Below are 18,362 nucleotides of genomic sequence, written 5' to 3'. Positions count from 1 at the left end.
TTATTACACCTCGCACTGCACCTCGTATACTCCGAGCCTCCAGTACTGCTCGCCTGGTCCCTCCATCTCTGAAGGGAAAGGAAGACATTCATCTAGACTCTTCTCCGTCTTGGCCCCTCGGTGGTGGAATGAACGTCCCCTCGAGGTCAGAACAGCTCAGTCACTGAGCACCTTCACACGGCAGCTCAAGACCTTCCTCTTTAGAGAATATTTAGATTAACTTGGAACCTTCTTATTGTCGAACTTGTGTACAGAATCTACAACAGAGTGAATAAAAAGATTGTATTCATATTTGGGGGTCCTAGTGAACCAGAACTGATCACTTCATCCATGGTAATATGGTAGCACGTTGTAAGTCGCTCTGGATAAGGGCGTCTGCCAAATGCATTAAATGTAAATGTACTTCATTCATTTGAAAGGTAAGAGATGAAATGCCAACTCTCCCAATTCTGGGGTTGTGAAGTGAAAGTGAAGTGACAGTGCAGCACAGCACACGGTCACACAACGTGTCCTCTGTATTTAACCATCACCCTTGGTAAGCAGTGGGCAGCCATGACAGGTGCCCGGGGAGCAGTGTGTGGGGATGGTGCTTTGATCAAGGGGACCTCAGTGGCCTTTCAGGATTGTTGTATAGCCCAAAATCACATACAGTATGTCCCAACGGGCTTTGACGGGCCCTATCTCCTGCAAGCATTGTTCTGCTGCTCAGAGAAGAATAGGAGAACCGGAGACGCACTCATTGATCCAACACACACATCTGCACACATTGATATTTGATCAATGTTTGATATTGCATTAGCTCAGATCAACGGTGGTTTCTTCTCACTGGTTTTGCCCCTAAAGCATTTGCACATTGCCGTGTGTCAATAGCCTAATAATCCATAGACCACACGCCCCGTCTCAGCAGCACCCTCCTGAGCGCCCCACGCTTTTCTCCAGCACAGCCCGAGGTTTACTGTAAATTTACTCATTAAGTGTCATTCAGCTGCTCAACACCCCCTTCAAATCTCCCACCATGCAAAGAACGTCAAGTGAATAATAATGTAATGCTAGTGTAAGTACTTCAGCTCCAACTACTTATATTATTATAATATTATAAAAAAAAAAATCTAATTTAAAGCATTAAGGCAATACTCAACAGGCAAGATGAAGCATAAAAATAAAAACAAGAAACATGATGTACAGTTCAAATATTTTAATACCTTCGGGTTACAGCAGTTTTCGTTTCTTCAAATAAGGAACACACCAGTGTCTTAATGGGCACAACTCATTTGACCAAATTTAAGGGAAAAAAATAAAATAATGCAGTATAAAGTGAACTCAGAAGCATAAACCGATTTATGGAAGTACCGCGCTTTCACATTACAGCGTTATAATTCTTTTTTTCTTTTTTTTTTAATAACTAATAATTTAAAAAGGAAGCAACTCATAAAATTAAAAAATAACAATCTGAACATATACAAAATTATTCATACAGAATGAAGGAGCCCTCAAATTAACATATACCATGTACATATAATATATCTATTTATCAGAAGTCAATATACAAAAATTGTGTGTTTGGGGAAGATTAACTTAGAAAATCAGGCTGACGGGAATCCTGCGCACAGTGACACACACCAAAACTGAAAAATCATCAGGAAAAACTGGGCGACGAAATCCCTACTCCTCATTGGCTGTCGGCAGGCTGGCCGAACCCTCCATCACCATCACAGACGGACACGGGACCGGCACCTGAGGGAGAGAGAGAAATGACAGCAGCTTGTTTTGTGCGTTCACAGGGCCATAAACCATGCATCAGTCGCACAACCTACAACAACCGCGCTGCTCCGAAGCGCTTCGGTGGACGGGCAAGTGGCGAAGACACTGCCGCCGCGAAGGCCCGGGCTCTTTTCTCCGGTCTCGCCGTTGTCCATCGCCTTCACGCGTCAGCCAGCACACACACACACACACACACACACACACACACACACACACACACACAGTCAAGTGAAAGCGATTAGTTGTCACATGTGACCCAGTGAAACGTGGTCTCTTCATTTAACCGTCACCCTTGACAGGCACCCGGGGGGGCACCGTGGTACCCTTCCGATTAGGCCACCACTGCCCCAAAACACACAAAGCGGGGCATGGTGGCCTAGGGGCCTGCCTGGTTCATCCATTTGACACTTACATGGTCTTACCGGACACCCGCCATTGAGTCAAATGCATTAAGTTCAACGTTTTTTTTTTTTTTGTTTTGTTTATTTTTATGATTCATGAAAAATTTTTTTCAACAAACAAAATAAACTATTAAACAGGCAACTGAGATGTAATTGGGAAAAACGCAGCCAATTGTGCCATTTTTCACAGCAGGAGGGAGAAGGTTGGATGACATCGGAATAGTTTTGCACGATTTAAAGGTCCCGCGCCGAACGGTATTTGGACTGTTGTGTGAAAACAGGACTCGGCCGCAAACCGTACACAAACACGGAGGCGGGAGGAGAGAGAGAGAGAGAATCCCCCGAGGCACAGCGCGACCGAGATGTCACCATCACCCCAGCACCTTGCGTTCTCTTTCATGGAGCCAGCGCGGTCACGGGCAAGAAAGTCCCACAGCGGACACACATAGCTGGGATTGCCTGACACCCAACACGCATACCAAACACCCGAGGAGGACCATAGGCTCTCAGCGGGGACGCACTCACACTTGCGCGTGGGCTGGACAACTTAACTTTCCAAACACAGCAGTGTTCAAATCAAAATCACAATTCTATTAATTAAATAAAAAATGATTACTTGTCACTACTTACATTTACATTACCAGATGCCCTTAATCAGAGCGACTTACAGTCAGTAGTTACAGGGACAGTCCCCCCCCTAGAGACACTCAGGGTTAAGTGTCTTGCTCAGGGACACAATGGTAGTATGTGGGGTTCGAACCTGGGACCTTGTGCACTTCTGATTCAGACGTGAGTGTCTTACACACTAGGCCACTACCAACCTATATATCGCAAATCACTTTTTCATTTGGTAATATGGTACACATACAAAAGGTCTATTTATTGTAGAATTACATTAAATGAAGAATTTCGAGGGTGTAGGGTGGTAGTAGCCTAGCGGGTAACACACTCGCCTATGAACCAGAAGACCCAGGTTCAAATCCCACTTACTACCATCGTGTCCCTGAGCAAGACACTTAACCCTTGAGTGTATCCAGGGGGGGACTGTCCCTGTATCTACTGACTGTAACGCGCTCTGGATAAGGGCGTCTGTTAAATGGCGTAAATATAAATGATTACATTTCTATACATTTCAATTTCTCGTGAGATGACTTTACGACAACCTGGTTCGTGATGGAGATTAGTCGCAAGCGTTAATGAAACTCACCTTGCTCTTGAAGGGAGGCGACAGCTCTGTGACTGGACTGTGGTCAGACAGCGAATGGAAAGGCACCTTGTGAGCACTTTGAATCGCGGGGGCGTGGCCAAGGGACTGGGACCTCTTGACGGCAGAGGACACGGCCTGGGCGAAGCGCGAGGTCACGGCGGGGGTGTAGGGCCGCGGCGCCGCGAAGCTGCGGAGCTTCTCCAGGCTGAGGCTGGGCGAGGCCGGGGGGCCGCCGGCCTCCGCCGGACTGCGTTTGGGCCCTCGCGCCTCGTCCTCTTCCACGAACACGGGTGGGGGTGGAAGAGGAACGCTCCCGTCGGCTTCGCCCGCGGCCCGAGGGCTCTGGACTTTCGTTGGACTGCCCGGATCCTTCTCCGCTGCCGAGGTCACGTAAAACCCCGGCGTTCTTTTGTGCTGCGGCAAGCGGAAAGAGGCAGGTTTGGGCTTAGTTGCGGGTGGAACCTTCTTCTCCTTGACCTCTGCTGCCGTGGATCCGGCCTGGACCAGCTCTTCAGTGGTGGCGCTGGCTGGAGGTGTCGCGGCGGGTGGTGGTGGTGGTGGGGGCAAATCTGGCCTGTGAGGTGAGCTCCTCAGCTCGACTGCGCTCCCTGGTGGCGGAGCAGAAGCGCAGTTCTTCGCCAAACTTCCCACGGCCTTGGCTCCCGTTGACACTTGGTCTGGACTTGTTGCCGCTCTCTCCGTCCCCGCAGGAATGGCAGGTGCCTCCAGTGTCAGTTCCACCTCGAAGAAGCGGAGCTTCTCCAGGGACTTCTGAGGCACTATGGTGTAGGTGGTCATGCCCACCTTGGGTATGTAGTCCCTGGTCAGCTCGTTGGATGGCTTTGGTTTGGGCTCAGCCTCGGTGAAGTAGACGGGCCCTCCTTTAACCGAAGTAGCAGCAGGATAACGGCGGTCAACCGGGCCACTGCCCAGAGCGCGGAGCTCCTCCGTAGACGTGGCCATGTCCCTCTTAAGGCCAGCCGGCCCGGGTGCTGGAAGATCAGGGCTGGAGGAGCCTGCGGGAGGTGGCGGGAGGTGGTCCAGACCCCGAGGAGAGCTTTCAGCGTTGGCCCCGCCCGCAGTCTGTGTCCCGGTCTCGGCCTGTGTGGGCGCCACACTGGCTTCCTGAGTGGTTGAAACGGCTTCTGGGCTCCCGTCCTGCCCCGGCTCCTTGGGTTGCCCGGCAAATCCTGAAAAACGATTTCATTTTGTTTGTCCTTTTTATTGGATTAGAAAGATAAACAGAGTTCAACGGGCCAGAGTGAACTCATCAATAGTTCATAAAAACATAAAATCCATGCAAAAAAAAAAAAAAAAAAAAAGAAAAAATTAAAATCTATAAAACACATTCCGTGGACGTGAGGCAATTTTACTGCGTCCAATGTCCCTACTCTCGTTAAAACTCTGGAGCATGGGAGTTTTGGGAATATTAATTAACTAAAGTGCCCTCATTGGCCAGTTTATAACCTTATAACCTTGTAACTCATACTCATTGGCATTTATTAGGCATTTATGGTACAGTGTAAATATTTTAGACACTAACACAACGAAGACTGTTTATCTAGGCTGCAGGACAATATTGAGTGTGTCAAGTATTTGTTCACCAAAAAAATATACATAGATTTGATTCAAAATCTCCACACTTTCGCTCATGAATCCGGCTACAGAGGTGTGCATATTTTTAATTTTCACAGTTCCCGGCAGCTTTCCCACACCCCCTCACAGTACTGAACATCTCCAATCTTCTGAACAGTAACTAAGATTATGGTAACATCAGCTACGTTGGGCACCATGGAGCATTAGAGGAGAATGATGGGCAAATTGCAGAACATCAGCTCCAGCAGAGGTTGCTCCACCAAAAACGTTCTACGGTTCAGGTGATCTTTGGCGTCTCCACGGTCACTCAAATTGGCCCCTGGACTTATTCATTCATATCCTCAAATTTCAGAGCTATTTGTTACAAGATGATGTTATCACTACCATGCAATATTCCAAACACTTGCATGTTTCAGCTTTTAGAGAACATTTCCTTTCATTCCTGTCATTTTATCGTATTTGGAACGTTTGTAAACATTAACGTTTCTGACCAAGGGACCACTGGTGATGAGATGTGATGTTGGTGATGATGCTGACATGCATCTACATTTACAGCATTTACCAGACGCCCTTATCCAGAGCGACTTACAATCAGTAGTTACAGGGACAGTCCCCCCCTGGGGACACTCAGGGTTAATATGGGATGGTAGTAGCCTAGAGGGTAACACACTCGCCTATAAACCAGAAGACCCAGGTTCAAATCCCACTTATTACCATTGTGTCCCTGAGCAAGACACTTACCCTAAGTTGCTCCAGGGGGACTGTCCCTGTAACTACTGATTGTAAGTCGCTCTGGATAAGGGCGTCTGATAAATGCGGTAAATGTAAATGTTAATAGTCTTGCTCAGGGACACAATGGTAGTAAGTGGGGTTTGAACCTGCCTCTTCTGTTTCGTAGGTGAGTGTGTTACCCACTAGGCTACTACCACCTTATCAGCATCTATCAGTACATTGTATGTTGAGAGACACAACCGACTGGAATCTACTGTGTTCGCTCACACATTTGGCCAATAAACGCGGTTCTGATTCTGTTACTGGTGGGTAGAGACCCAGAGATCCACGTACTCAACTCACCATCCTCGTCGTGGTGAAGATCCACCTGCATCCCTGCATTTGCCGTTTGATCGCCGAACTCCTCGTCTCTCCCTGAAGCGTCCGCCAGGCTGCTGAAACAAACAATACCAAGAAGTCCATGAAAAGCTTAGGGACAAGAAAGACGAGAGACACTCTGTCCGAAGAACAGCGATTTCTCCGAGCGCTCGTACTCGCCATGCGAGGACAGGTCACACGACCGATCTTCCCCCGCGTCCTCGCACGTCGCCAGGCTCAGCATGTCCGCGTCGCACGATGGCGAGGCGGCGCCCGGCCTCCCGGAGTCCACCGAGAGGTCGAGGCTCCCGCTGTCCCCGTCCGGAGAGTGACAGGTGTCTGGTGGTCCCGTCTCTTCCTGTTCCTCTATCCCCTCCAGGGTGTCCTGCAGCGGGGCTCCTAGAGCATCATGGGAAGCACAGCCTGTAAAGTTGCGTTAAGTTTCGTCAGTGGTCAGTCAGGGCTCTTCAAACGGGGCTCTGGGCGCACCAGCGCGTTGCGTAATGGCCCTAATAAAGTGGTCTGTTATTAATATTAATATTGGCAGCGGGGCCTGTGAAGACTCAGTCTCAGCATGAGGCGGACTTCAGACAGCGCGAATTGCTCTTAATTAAGACATCTCGCGTCCCACGTTACCCCCGCCCCCCCCTGTTTTTTTTTTTTTCTTCCTTCCCCCACTTTTGCTCACACAGCACTTCAAGGGCGGCCACAGAGGAACAGCGAGCGGAGAGCAGGCAGTCGCTCCAAAGCTCTGATCTGCAGCGGGACGCGAGGGGAGGCTGATGGAGACGGGGGTCTGGTCGGTGGGCTTTTTTTTTTTTTTTTTAACTCTTTGAAGTCAATTATCTGAAGTCGGCAGGGGGGGACAGATCAAGAGAAGAGAAGGAAAACTTTTACAAGGAGACTCCTTTATTTGGTATTTCTTATTATTATTATCTGAGAGTGCAGAGTTGATAAAGCCCCCCAACCGGTCATACCCTGGATCCGCCATAAAAAAAAAAACAGAAACTGCCAAAAGGCTTCAGCACACATTTGATATCAGGCAACACAAGGTTCAACCCTCCGGTCTCGTGGGACGATCTCTCTCTTGGGGAACATGTTGCGCCTTCGAAAAGTCCCAGATTGTTCTTGTCTGGGGTGAAAATAAATGCACAGTCAGCGCAATGACAGGCTTTCCAAGCGCTCTCCAGCCTCGCTCCATCGCTTCTTCACAAACTATTTCTTTGTTTTAAAGAAGTAAAACGGATCAGAGACACACTGGACCATTTTGTTGGGGTTTGTTTACCAAGATAAAAGCACACTTGTGTTCACAGTAAAAAAGCACGCTCTAAAAAAAAACCCACAATGTGAAGCATGCACAGCCAAAAAAAATTATAATAAATGATTTTTTAAAAGGCACAGATTTTCATAAAGACCTCCGTTTTCTAAAATGCCATGTTCACCTTTTATCAGGGTTATCTGCTGTGCTGTTTCATTCTTTCGGTCACTGGAATGTAACTTATAGTCACTTATAAAGAGGTTTTGCTTTATTGTCTAAACTGTGCTTATATTAAAGTTCAAGGTTTACACAGAAAAAAGGTCTGCAGATGGATGTAAGCATGTGCCACTGAGGAACTACAGCACAAACACGAAATATGCAAGTGATAGCAAAGGAAACTGGAGGGAGGAGAACAGAGAAAATGGAAAGGGGAGGAGAAGGAAGAGGGGCACCACAGGACGGGTGGACTTCAGCAAAGAGGGGACAGAAGCAGGTCGAGCGCTCAGACCCCATCCTCTGGTGATACAGAGTCTGCAAGTCAGAGAAGAGAAAGAACTGTATAAAAGTCAGTAAGGGAGAGCAAGATCAGAACAGAGCATATATAAAGTACGTGTGTGTTGTGACGCAGGAAGGGTTAAAAAGAGATTGTGCGTGTGGGTGTGTCTGTGTATGGGACTGTAACTATGTGCATGCTTTCTTCTGTCACATGCAATATCCTTTTACATTTACGATGCATCTTCAGTTGTCCATTAATACAAAAATCATCTTTTTTTTCCTATTGCATTTAACCAAAAGTGAAGTGATTGTCATTGAGAAACTAATGCCCCATTTAATTATTGGTTAAATATATTTTTTATTTCGTATTGACCGATACTGTTAATAATAGGCCATAAAATCTCATGCTGTAAGTGCAAAAGCATTTTAAAAAATTACATTTGTCCCTGATTTGTGTAACAAATTTTATTTAGCACAGGTACGACGTGCATCCTATATTTATCCACTTATTTATTTCGTTTTACCTGGAGAATGAAAGCAAAGCAGGTGGCTTTTCATCAGTTTTTGAACTTGAAAAAAAAAATAAAAAAGTAAAGAAAATAAATAATTAACATGGTATTAATAAGGAGAGATGTAGTGTCTCGTTTCAGCCACTTGGTGGCACAATAGACTCGTCATGGAGTCTAAACGATCAGAACACGTGTACTCCCAACAGCACTCAGAATTTCATTCCATTTAAAAGAACGGAGATGGGGAGTACCTGTTGAACTCCGTTCTGACTGCGCTTCGGATGGGGACGTAGCAGCAGGCGGCACCGGAGGAGGAGGAGCTTTCCGCTTTGTCTTCCTCAGAGACGACTCAGATGACGACCCCCGACCCAACGCGGCTCTGTCCTGAACAACAACAAAAAAATGACATTGAGTGCATGCACCGCGGGTCCTCCAATAACGGCAAGTTAACGGCCTAAAGGTATTACAATTTGTCCTGGGTGAATCCTGCATTCTGATTGGCTGTCAAGTGTGCGTGACCACCTTTCAATCCACAGGTCATGGTGAAGGTAGCAAGACCACAGAAAGTCTTCAAAAACATATTCTATATTCAATATAACATTATAAAATATTATATTGATTCCAAATGTAAAGAAATGCAAGACAGACGTGCTCAGGGACACGTCCATAATTAAGAGGAAATTGCAGCAAGTAGATGGTTTACCTGGTTCCCATCATGCTGAGCTTCCAGATGGGAGTCGCCGAGGTCAGAGGGCACGCTCTGCGACAACATCCCCGGGGGCAGCGGCGCCCGCCTCTTCTTCGGGACGTCGGACGGCATGGTGTTGGAGTTGTACGTCGGCGACTGCGTGCAGAGGGAGCTCATGCTGACCGGCCGCTGCCTCCTCAGCACTGGGGACACCGGCGCGCTCGCCGCCGTGGCCTGGACGCCAAGAGACACAACAGCCAATCACGGGCCTGCGTTCAGCCAGCCCGCATGCTCACACCCCCCCAAAGGACGAACGTCCGCAAAGCCAATAGTTCAAAGAGCAAGCGGCAGAGCAAACATCTGCGGCCCTTCGCCAAACGCACACCTGGTCCGGCTTCTTCCGGCTCTTCCGGAACATGCCGAGCAGCCCTCTGTTTTCCCTCTCGCTCCTGTCCCTTCCAGGTGAGTGTGGATCTGTAGGAACGCAGCGCGGCCTCCTCATCATCACTCTGCACGAGCAGCGAAATGACGTATTTCGGCGGGGATGAGAACGTTACCTGAATGCGTTGGTGAGGGAGGGAAGTCCTTTGGGCTTGAAACTACAGGCAATAAAAATGGTGGGGAAGTAAATTTACTGCACCGTTACAGCACTGGGCCGTGAAATGTGAATGTCCTTTTCAAGTGTACAGACCCTGACAGAAATCTTGTCGCTTGTGTACAAATTGACCTCAGGTGGCGCTGAAATACATTTCTTTTACAAGAAATGGCTCATTTTATTCCCAACAGCTTTCGTAATAATGTTTCAGTGCAAAATTTTTGTATTCAAAGCTTGGCAAAGCCCATTGAGTAAATTTTTGCTAAGACATAAGTGTTGTGTCCTTGTCATATGAGCTTCACTTGTGACTAATAATGGATCAGTTAGGTCTCAGGTGTATAAAAAGAAGCCCAGAACACTTGACTTTCACATCAACTGCAACTAGACCTCTGCACACATGCCTGAGATTCACCATGAGACTAAAGTGTTGATAATCAAGAGGCTGAAGACCAGATCCACCGCTGATGTGGCCGACACCTTCAATGTGTCTCGGTTTTTCAACTGAGTGCAGACCCATTTCGAAATTAAAGAGAAAAAAGGTTTCTGTACCTTTCGTGGGCATGGCATAAAGTTCCCGAATCTCATAGTCGTTTAGGGAACAGTTGAGGTCCAGTGGCTCCTCCGAATGGACGTCCCTCAGCAAGATCGTCGTCCTCCAGTCAAATTCACATTTTTCACAGATGCCGCGAAGGAGTTCACCGAGTGGCACTTTCGGGCTGACTCTGAGAATGGTCTTCTGCGTCTTCTTGTAGTTTATTACCAGGCGCACGGTTACCTGAGGAGCAGGAGAAGCCGCCCAGACAGTTGATCACGGGATAATACTTTTTTTTTTTTTTTTTTTATTGTGAAACACTGCAGCACAGCACACGGTGACCCAACGGAATGTGTCCTCCGCATTATCACCCTTGGTGAGCAGCGGGCAGCCATGAAAGGCACCGGAGAACAGAGTGTGGGGATGGTACCTTGATCAAGGGGACCTCAGTGGCACCTTGGCGGTCCACTGAAGCACAATAATTAGGTGGCACTTCCCCTGTACCCCCCCGGGTCTTCTTGTTCATAGGCGAGTGTGTTACCCACTAGATTTCTGTCTATAAAAAGCACTATGCCAGGTGTTACAGAAACAATATGGTTATTTTTGGATGAATTAATTTCCCCACAGCGACCATTGCTCAACGATTCTGCAGTGCCGACGTCGGACTGACCTCCGGCATCTGAGGGACGGCCTTTCGGTTCTTATCTTCGCATCCCTTTGGCTTGATTAGGACCTTCTCTGCCTCCAGGGTTCCCATGAGGGAGTTGGGTTTGTATTTGATGTGGTTCCTGTTGGCCGAGATGAGCTCGACGGTGTGCGCCGATGGGTTGAGGTGGTACTTCGCGCAGAGCATGACCAGCAGGTCCATCACGGGTTGGCTGAAAGTTCAACGACAAACGTAACAATTAAAAATGCAAAATGTCATTAACCCAGAGGACACGGGAAGAAGGGAGGGGGGAAGACATCACACCATGTGCAAAGCCCCCTGGGTAATTTATCTGGGATAATACCACGGCGGAAAGCCCTGTGTCTGATCAGAGCTGCAGCCGGAGGAAATGGCCGCACCGGAGAGAGATAAAAACAGAGCCGCGATTGAAACGGAGCCGCGGCAATCGTGGGGATGTGAGACATGCAGTCATGTGAACCGGCTGCTTCTTTCAGGGTATATTTGCGAAGATTAAAAATTGGCAAAAAAATTAAAAAGATCGGCAACACCTTCTCTTGAGGATGAAATGATAGATCAAATGTGCAGTAATTTTCCACCGCAAGGCCACTGACCCCCCCCCCCCAACTTGGACCTCAGGAATAAGTGAAAATCTCTGGGCTACGGTGCTCCCCGCTGCTCGTCCCTCCAGCCGAGAGTCCGCATTCCTGTCTCCGAGAGGGCCGGGGAAACGCAGTGCCAACAGCTTAATCCGGATCGTAATGAGGAGTTAAAAAAAAAAAAAAAAAACAGTGGAAGAGAGGGAGAGATTGTGGAACAGACTATTTTTTATTTTTTTTTGGAAGGAGAAGAATGCGTCACTTAATCCTTTTATATTGAACTTGGCTTCAGTTTTTTTTTTTACGTCTTAGCTTGAAAGGCCATAAGGCAGCAGTCGCTCTATAAACTCGGGTCACTAAGCTGTGGCCCAGTCTCTAGATCACCAGCAACACTTCCGACCCAAGCGGTCGACGGCTTTCAAGCCGAGCCGTAAACGCAGAAACTGTCCTCAGGCCTAGCGTTAAAGGTTCCATACTCCACACATTTCCAGCGCTGCCTCCCGCCCGTTTCCAGCAACAAAAAAAAAAAAAAAAAAGAACTGGTCCTGGTCCATCTTCACTGTGTCATTTTTCCATCTGATGCTACGCACACCCCTCTGGCGGTTCGGCATCAAACAACGATTGGCTGGGTTGCAAAAGCGTAAAAGAAAAACTAAAGGCTGTGACATCATAACCACAAGGAACAGGCTTGTAAAAAGGGCTTAGATGTTTTATAAGGACAGTATGAAGTAAGTTTTCATTGCACATCAAGGAAAAGGGACTTCTCTGCCCTGAAACACAGCGCTGCGTTTAACAAACAACATTCCTCCATCATAAAATGTCACTTTGTGAGGTTATTTAACATTAATACGAGTTTCCCGAGCCTGTCTATGGTCCTGCAGTGGCTAGAAATGGCGATCGGTGTAAAGAGTGTTTTGGTCATTCTGCTTCTCTGTTCAGAGAGCGGCAGCTCAGACGGTCGGATCTGGAATTTCTCCCCTTATGACATCATAAGGGGAAAGGTTACCTCCCGTTTCTCATGCTTTTTCTACCCAGAGAATTTCCCACTCCTCCCCTAAAACATTATCTCCACCGACCGTCATGGATCCAAACGTGCAAAGCATTGCAGTTGCTCTGTGATTGGGTGTAAAAATGCGCACGAATGTATATTTTTAGTTCCATCACGTGTTGATGTTATCTTCCTGAACTTCTATAGGCCGCCATCCTCCATGTCCCGCCTCTTTCCTCCCTATTAGCATTTAAAGCTACAGACACCGAAACGGCGCATCCTGGGAAATCTCATTGTGGGACTGGATCAAAGTGGCTGTAATTCTGGACCACGGCTGAATTTTGGAAAGAGACTTCAGATTCAGTATTAGGGGACCAATATAAAAGCAAATAAATAAATTCTAGTCACAGGACCTTTAATGGCCACCCCCACAGGAGGCGCGAACAGGCGTTTCCTCCGCCACCTGAGGCTCTCACCTTCCATGCACCACAGCCGTCTTCTCCACTCCCTCAGGCAACACCACCACCAGGGTCAAGTCCCGGTCCAGCAGGTTCTCCTCCTGCTCCATGCCCATGTGAGGGTAACCTGGCACTCTAGAGCAGCAAGGTGTACCATCAAGGCCCGTCACGGCCGGTGGAGGCGGAGGGGCTTTGCTCTTAGATGATCTTCTATTGGAGAGAAATAAGGGACAAGTCAGTAAAATGTAATAAACTCTAATATTATGACAGGTGACAGCAGCAAGTGGACATTTTGTCCTTGAAGTTGGAAGCAATCAAAAATGAACAAGGATATAAGGAACAAAAAGGAACCAGTAACAGAATGGCCAAGGTTCAAAGTTGGTCCATTCCGTCCAATCCAATAGAAATGTTGAAAATGTTCATGCCCCATTGTGACTTCTGCATTTTGATGTATGTCTTTACCACCAGTTGTCCCTGACGTCACACAGCTATCTGAAACGGTGATAATCATGGCAAATATTGTGTCTTGGACTGCAATATTTACATGCCGGTGACCTTTACACAGCCTGGATTTGGTATAAATTAGTTGTTAGACTTGAAGTCACCTTTGTCTGCCCGACTCTGAACTCACCATAGATCTCTGAAATAATTGAAACTGAAAATCAGGGGACATCATCGCAATTGGGAATAATCCGGCATGAAATCGAATGAAAGGAGCCCTTTGTCCGTGCCTTTAAATGAGTGGCCATTAAATGAAACGTTTGACACACAAGTCACAAGATACCCTGCTGAAGTGAGGTTATTCACTGAGGCTGAAAAAGAGGCAGAGACCGAGCAGCGAGGGCTCAGAGGTGCCCCGGCACAGGAGCCAGGAAGGAATCGCTCTCGTGCTGCTGAGTGGGGCGAATATTTAAAACTCAATTATGTTCAATTATTTACATTCACATTTACATTTACAGCATTTACCAGACGGCCTTATCCAGAGCGACTTACAATCAGTAGTTACAGGGACAGTCCCCCCCTGGAGACACTCTGGGTTAAGTGTCTTGCTCAGGGACACGATGGTAGTAAGTGGGATTTGAACCTGGGTCTTCTGGTTCATAGGCGAGTGTGTCACCCACTAGGCGACTACCACCCCCAGATGAGCAAATTATTAATTTGCTTCAGCATGTTGTTCCGTCACACAACAGCAGCAGCAGGACTGGGGCAGTGGTGGCCTAGTGGTTAAGGAAGTGGCCCCGTAATCAGAAGGTTGCCGGTTCGAATCCCGATCCGCCAAGGTGCCACTGAGGTGCCACTAAGCAAAGCACCGTCCCCACACACTGCTCCCCAGGCGCCTATCATGGCTGCCCACTGCTCACTAAAGGTGACGGTTAAATGCAGAGGACAAATTTCACTGTGTGCACCGTGTGCTGTGCTGCTGTGTATCACATGTGACAATCCCTTCACTTTAGATTTCTGTGCCCAGAACTTTCACTTAAATGATAAATAAAAGCAACTGTGCAGATGACTGTAGAACAAGTGCAGAGTAATAAAGTGCAAACTCGCTACTGACCGAAGGCCAATTGTTTACAATTCTAACAAACACAATTGCAAATGCTGGTGTAAGAATTATAGCCTAATTCAAACAGGCGTCAAGAGAATTCCGATTAGAACGTCATCATTTGAGCAGAAAACGGGATTTAACGTATTCCATATATTCCTGATTACGGGCCCTCTTCCTGAACCGCGAGGCCACCGCTGCCCCTGATGTACAAACGATTGTGTAAAATGTGCAACAATCATGCCCCCGTTTAACAGAACTTTACCGTAGAGCTGAACATATTGCGTTGTGTATTAAAAAGGCCGGACCGAGATTTTTTGCAATTCGACCTTCATTAGTCATTAGCGTGCCGTTAACTAACGAGGGGACAACTGTGAATGCATTAACTTGGAAAATAAAACTGCGCACAAAGACACCCAGTGACCCGCAAACACCTGTGACTCAATTCTTCACGAATGACTAAACTTGTGCCGTGTGTCAACAAACCACTCATGCACACGCGCACACACACACACACACACACACACACACACACACGGTGGCTCACACTCCAGTGCAAAGTTCATATTTCAGTGTCCCACGAGCCCATGCACCCGTGCAGCCGGTCAATAAATACGACTTGCACAGTAAAATGTCACCATTGCACCACCATTACTGTGTTACTTACTTCAAATTCTAATTCTAATTTTATTTGTCACATACACAGTCATACGCGTTATGATATTTACATTTTTTTTACATTTACGGCATTTACCAGACGCCCTTATCCAGAGTGACTTACAATCAGTAGTTACAGGGACAGTCCCCCCCTGGAGACACTCAGGGTTAAGTGTCTTGCTCAGGGACACAATGGTAGTAAGTGGGATTTGAACCCGGGTCTCCTGGTTCATAGGCGGTGAAATGCTTTTTGCGACTGCTACGGACCACAATATTGAAAATGTAGCAAGTATACAATGAAAACCAATATGCAACTATTGCAAACATAAAGAAATATTACACGTTTATGTCCTTAACATAAAATATGTGTAACAGGTAGGGTGAAGGTGCGCAAATGAGTAAAAAGAGCAGAGATTTTGTGCAAAGATTGAAAGTGAAAGCTGGGTACTTTGCTACAGGCGCCAGAAGCCACCGGTCAGAGGCCTTCACCTCCCCGGCACACAATGGCGCCATGCTTTGTTTCATTTCGACAACACCGCTTCGACCTTCATTTCCAGACGCATCTGTGCCCATGGGATTTGTGTGTGTGGCTCGCACAAAAAAAAAAACACACACACACACACACACACACACACACACACGTTCTCAACACCGGCCAACGTTTTCCTAGCGTCCTCCGCACCGCCGGGGGACGCCGGACGTGATTCAGCTCGGCCGGCGGGTTTCTCTTGGGAAAAACTAAGCTCAGAAAACACACACGACAGCAGGTTGTCAGCACGTCAGAGGGCCGACACGCACACACACAAACACAGGATGCACCCACACACAATTACACGGGGGTGGGGGGGTGGGGCATTGTTCGCCGCCATTACGATGTTTTGGCTAGATCATCCGCCGGCGGCGCGAACACACTGTGCCCGTTGTCTGATGCCTTCTTTTTTAAAATTGCCTTAATATGCATCCTAATCCCTCGACGTTCGAACGCCACGCCCCCGCGGCCACACCTGCCGCCGCCGTCGCGCGATCCCCACATCCGGCCGTCCGCCGGGCGACTTCAGAAGGCCCGTAACCAGATCCAGGTAGCCGCGGCCATCTTACACATCGCTGGCGTTCCCGCGCCGGAGGGTCCGAAGGCCGGTCGCCGAAACGGCTACGTTAGTAGGAGGCAAGTACAATGTAAGGAGGTTCGACGGAACCGAAACCCCCACGTTCCCTTTTTAAACCGTCACCGTTTTGAAGTAAGTCGTTCCTGAAAGGCTGCAGAGGTCGAACATCCGTCAATTAGTTCCACTGCCGACTCGCCGGCTTCCATTCGCAAACAAGGCCGCAGAACCTCGCAAAACTGACATTTACATTTTATATTTACATTTACAGCATTTATCAGACGCCCTTATCCAGAGCGACTTACAGTCAGTAGTTACAGGGACAGCCCCCCCCTGGAGACACTCAGGGTTAAGTGTCTTGCTCAGGGACACAATGGTAGTAAGTGGGATTCGAACCCGGGTCTTCTGGTTCATAGGCAAGTGTGTTACCCACTAGGCTACTACCACCCCTACATTTAGTGTCAAATCCCGAGTCGCAAAGCCCGGTAAAACGGTGGGAATTAACCAGGCCTGCCAATTAAGGGCCGCTGGTGGGCCGCGCCCGCGGCGTAATTAATGTTTGCGGAGCGCGCGGCGGGCTCGGCGCAGGGAAGGCGGCGGGGGCCGGCTCTCGGATTCCCCGCATTCCGGCCCCGGCGTTGCGACAGCTGGTGAACTCGCCCCCGGCCGCCGTGACGGACGGCTGCAGCCCCCCCCTCGAGGAATTCCACAGCGATGGCGTAAAAAGGGGGGGGAGCGGCCGGGCAGGGCTGCCGGCGAGATGCGTAAATAAAAAAAAAAAAAAAAAAAAACTTTTGGGGTGCCTCCGTCCCGACCGAGGAAATCCGGCACCTTTCCAGCTGGCCTGCCAGAAAGTACAAAGACAGACACCTTTTCACCGATTCACCAAAACCTCGCACCGCAACACGGCATTATTTCGTCCATTCGCAAATCTCTGATCTTAAAGAACAAGCACAGAGGGCAGGTTTACGGACCCCAGACCCCTGGACCAGTTTTAAATATGACCGCTGATAACCGGACTACTCCGTCCCGGTCAGGACGCGGTGACCGGGGACTAAAGCCGGACCGACCTGGACTGTGCAGGTACGCGACTGCACTGGCGATGACGCGATATCTCTTACCTCAGGGCCCACCGTCTCCGGAGGCGCAGCCGGCAGAGAGTGACAGCCTGCCGTCACTCTGCGGCACGCCCAGTACGGTGGCACGGAGAGAAAAGGGAAAAAAAAAAAAAAAAAAAAAAAAAACAATTAAAATAAGCGCGGTTCATTCAGGTCCCCGGCGCAGTGGCCTCTTCCCAGCGGGGGAGTGCGAGGGAGGGGACGAGAAATCTCCCCGGCGCTCTCGTACGTCCGGGTCGCGCCGCTGAGCACCGGCCTCGGCCAATGGCAGGCGGGGAGGTAATCAGCTTTACCTCCCTCTCTCTCTCTCTCTCCCCCGCTTCTCCGCAAGGGCGAGCAAATGACAACACCTCCTTCTCCTCGGAACTTCCTCGGAGACGCTGCGCTGGCCCCGCCCACGCGCTGGCCCCGCCCACGCGCTGATTGAATCGGGTTCAGGAACTTTATCTCGGTTTACTTTGCGCTGCATTTCTCTAGAAAAGAAAGACGGCGGTTTGAGTAGGAGGCCTGTGCTTGTCCCAGCATGCCTCACCCCGGGGCGGGATTAAAGTAAACGTGCGGCGGAAACAGAGCCCGTTTCGTCGAACAGACAAGTCCGGGGGGGGTGGAAAACCCCTCCGGCGAAACCTAGGTTCGCGTTTGCACAACACAGGTCAAAGGTCAGAGCGACGATGTTCTGATATTCAATGGGCCAGATTTTAACTCGTTTTTTAACTCATCGTCCAATATTTGCAATTGCATAATTGCACAAACTTTTTTACTTTTTACGTTCACTTCACTCATTTGCACACCTTCACCCTACCTGTTACCCATATTTCATGTTAAAATCATAAAAGTGTAATATTTGGTTATGTTCGTAATATTTGCATATTGGTTCATTCTATACTTGCAATAGTCGGTAAAGCATTTCACTGCATATCGTACCGTGCATGACTGTGTACGTGACAAATAAAATTTGAATTTGGTCCTGGGCTGAAAGCAGTCCGCTGCAGTCCACCTGAGGTCTCGGAGCAGGTTTAATCCCCGAACGGAAAACCGACCGCTAACGTTCACCTTCGCGTCTCGCGCCTCGCAAATTACGCGCTCCGGCTGTACATGCTG

General features: G+C 48.5%; 1 protein-coding gene across 5 annotated transcripts in view; it reads right to left on the bottom strand.

Annotated features, from left to right (window-relative positions):
- Positions 1 to 1,180: 1,180 nt before the first annotated feature.
- Positions 1,181 to 18,362, bottom strand: part of cobll1b (cordon-bleu WH2 repeat protein-like 1b) — a 24,567-nt gene continuing 7,385 nt past the window's right edge. Inside the window, exons 1-13 of one of the 5 annotated variants that reach the window (XM_028990985.1) lie at positions 17,265 to 17,392; positions 12,859 to 13,050; positions 10,802 to 11,009; positions 10,149 to 10,374; positions 9,562 to 9,603; positions 9,390 to 9,478; positions 9,020 to 9,238; positions 8,568 to 8,700; positions 6,231 to 6,477; positions 6,040 to 6,131; positions 3,370 to 4,559; positions 1,815 to 1,919; positions 1,181 to 1,734 (exon numbers count right to left, since the gene is read on the bottom strand). In XM_028990985.1, the coding sequence (XP_028846818.1) occupies positions 1,663 to 1,734; positions 1,815 to 1,919; positions 3,370 to 4,559; positions 6,040 to 6,131; positions 6,231 to 6,477; positions 8,568 to 8,700; positions 9,020 to 9,238; positions 9,390 to 9,478; positions 9,562 to 9,603; positions 10,149 to 10,374; positions 10,802 to 11,009; positions 12,859 to 12,956 (2,721 nt within the window). In that variant the 5' untranslated portion in view covers positions 12,957 to 13,050; positions 17,265 to 17,392 and the 3' untranslated portion in view covers positions 1,181 to 1,662. Of the gene's footprint in view, positions 1,735 to 1,814; positions 1,920 to 3,369; positions 4,560 to 6,039; positions 6,132 to 6,230; positions 6,478 to 8,567; positions 8,701 to 9,019; positions 9,239 to 9,389; positions 9,479 to 9,561; positions 9,604 to 10,148; positions 10,375 to 10,801; positions 11,010 to 12,858; positions 13,051 to 17,264; positions 17,393 to 18,362 lie in introns of those variants that run through there. The other 4 variants (XM_028990982.1, XM_028990981.1, XM_028990983.1 and 1 more) reach the window with 4 other exon arrangements.

This window comes from Denticeps clupeoides, chromosome 9 (assembly GCF_900700375.1).
Source record: "Denticeps clupeoides chromosome 9, fDenClu1.1, whole genome shotgun sequence".
Lineage (NCBI taxonomy): Eukaryota > Metazoa > Chordata > Actinopteri > Clupeiformes > Denticipitidae > Denticeps > Denticeps clupeoides.
Note: the sequence above shows the minus strand (reverse complement) of the source record. Positions and strands in the feature narration are given on the sequence as shown.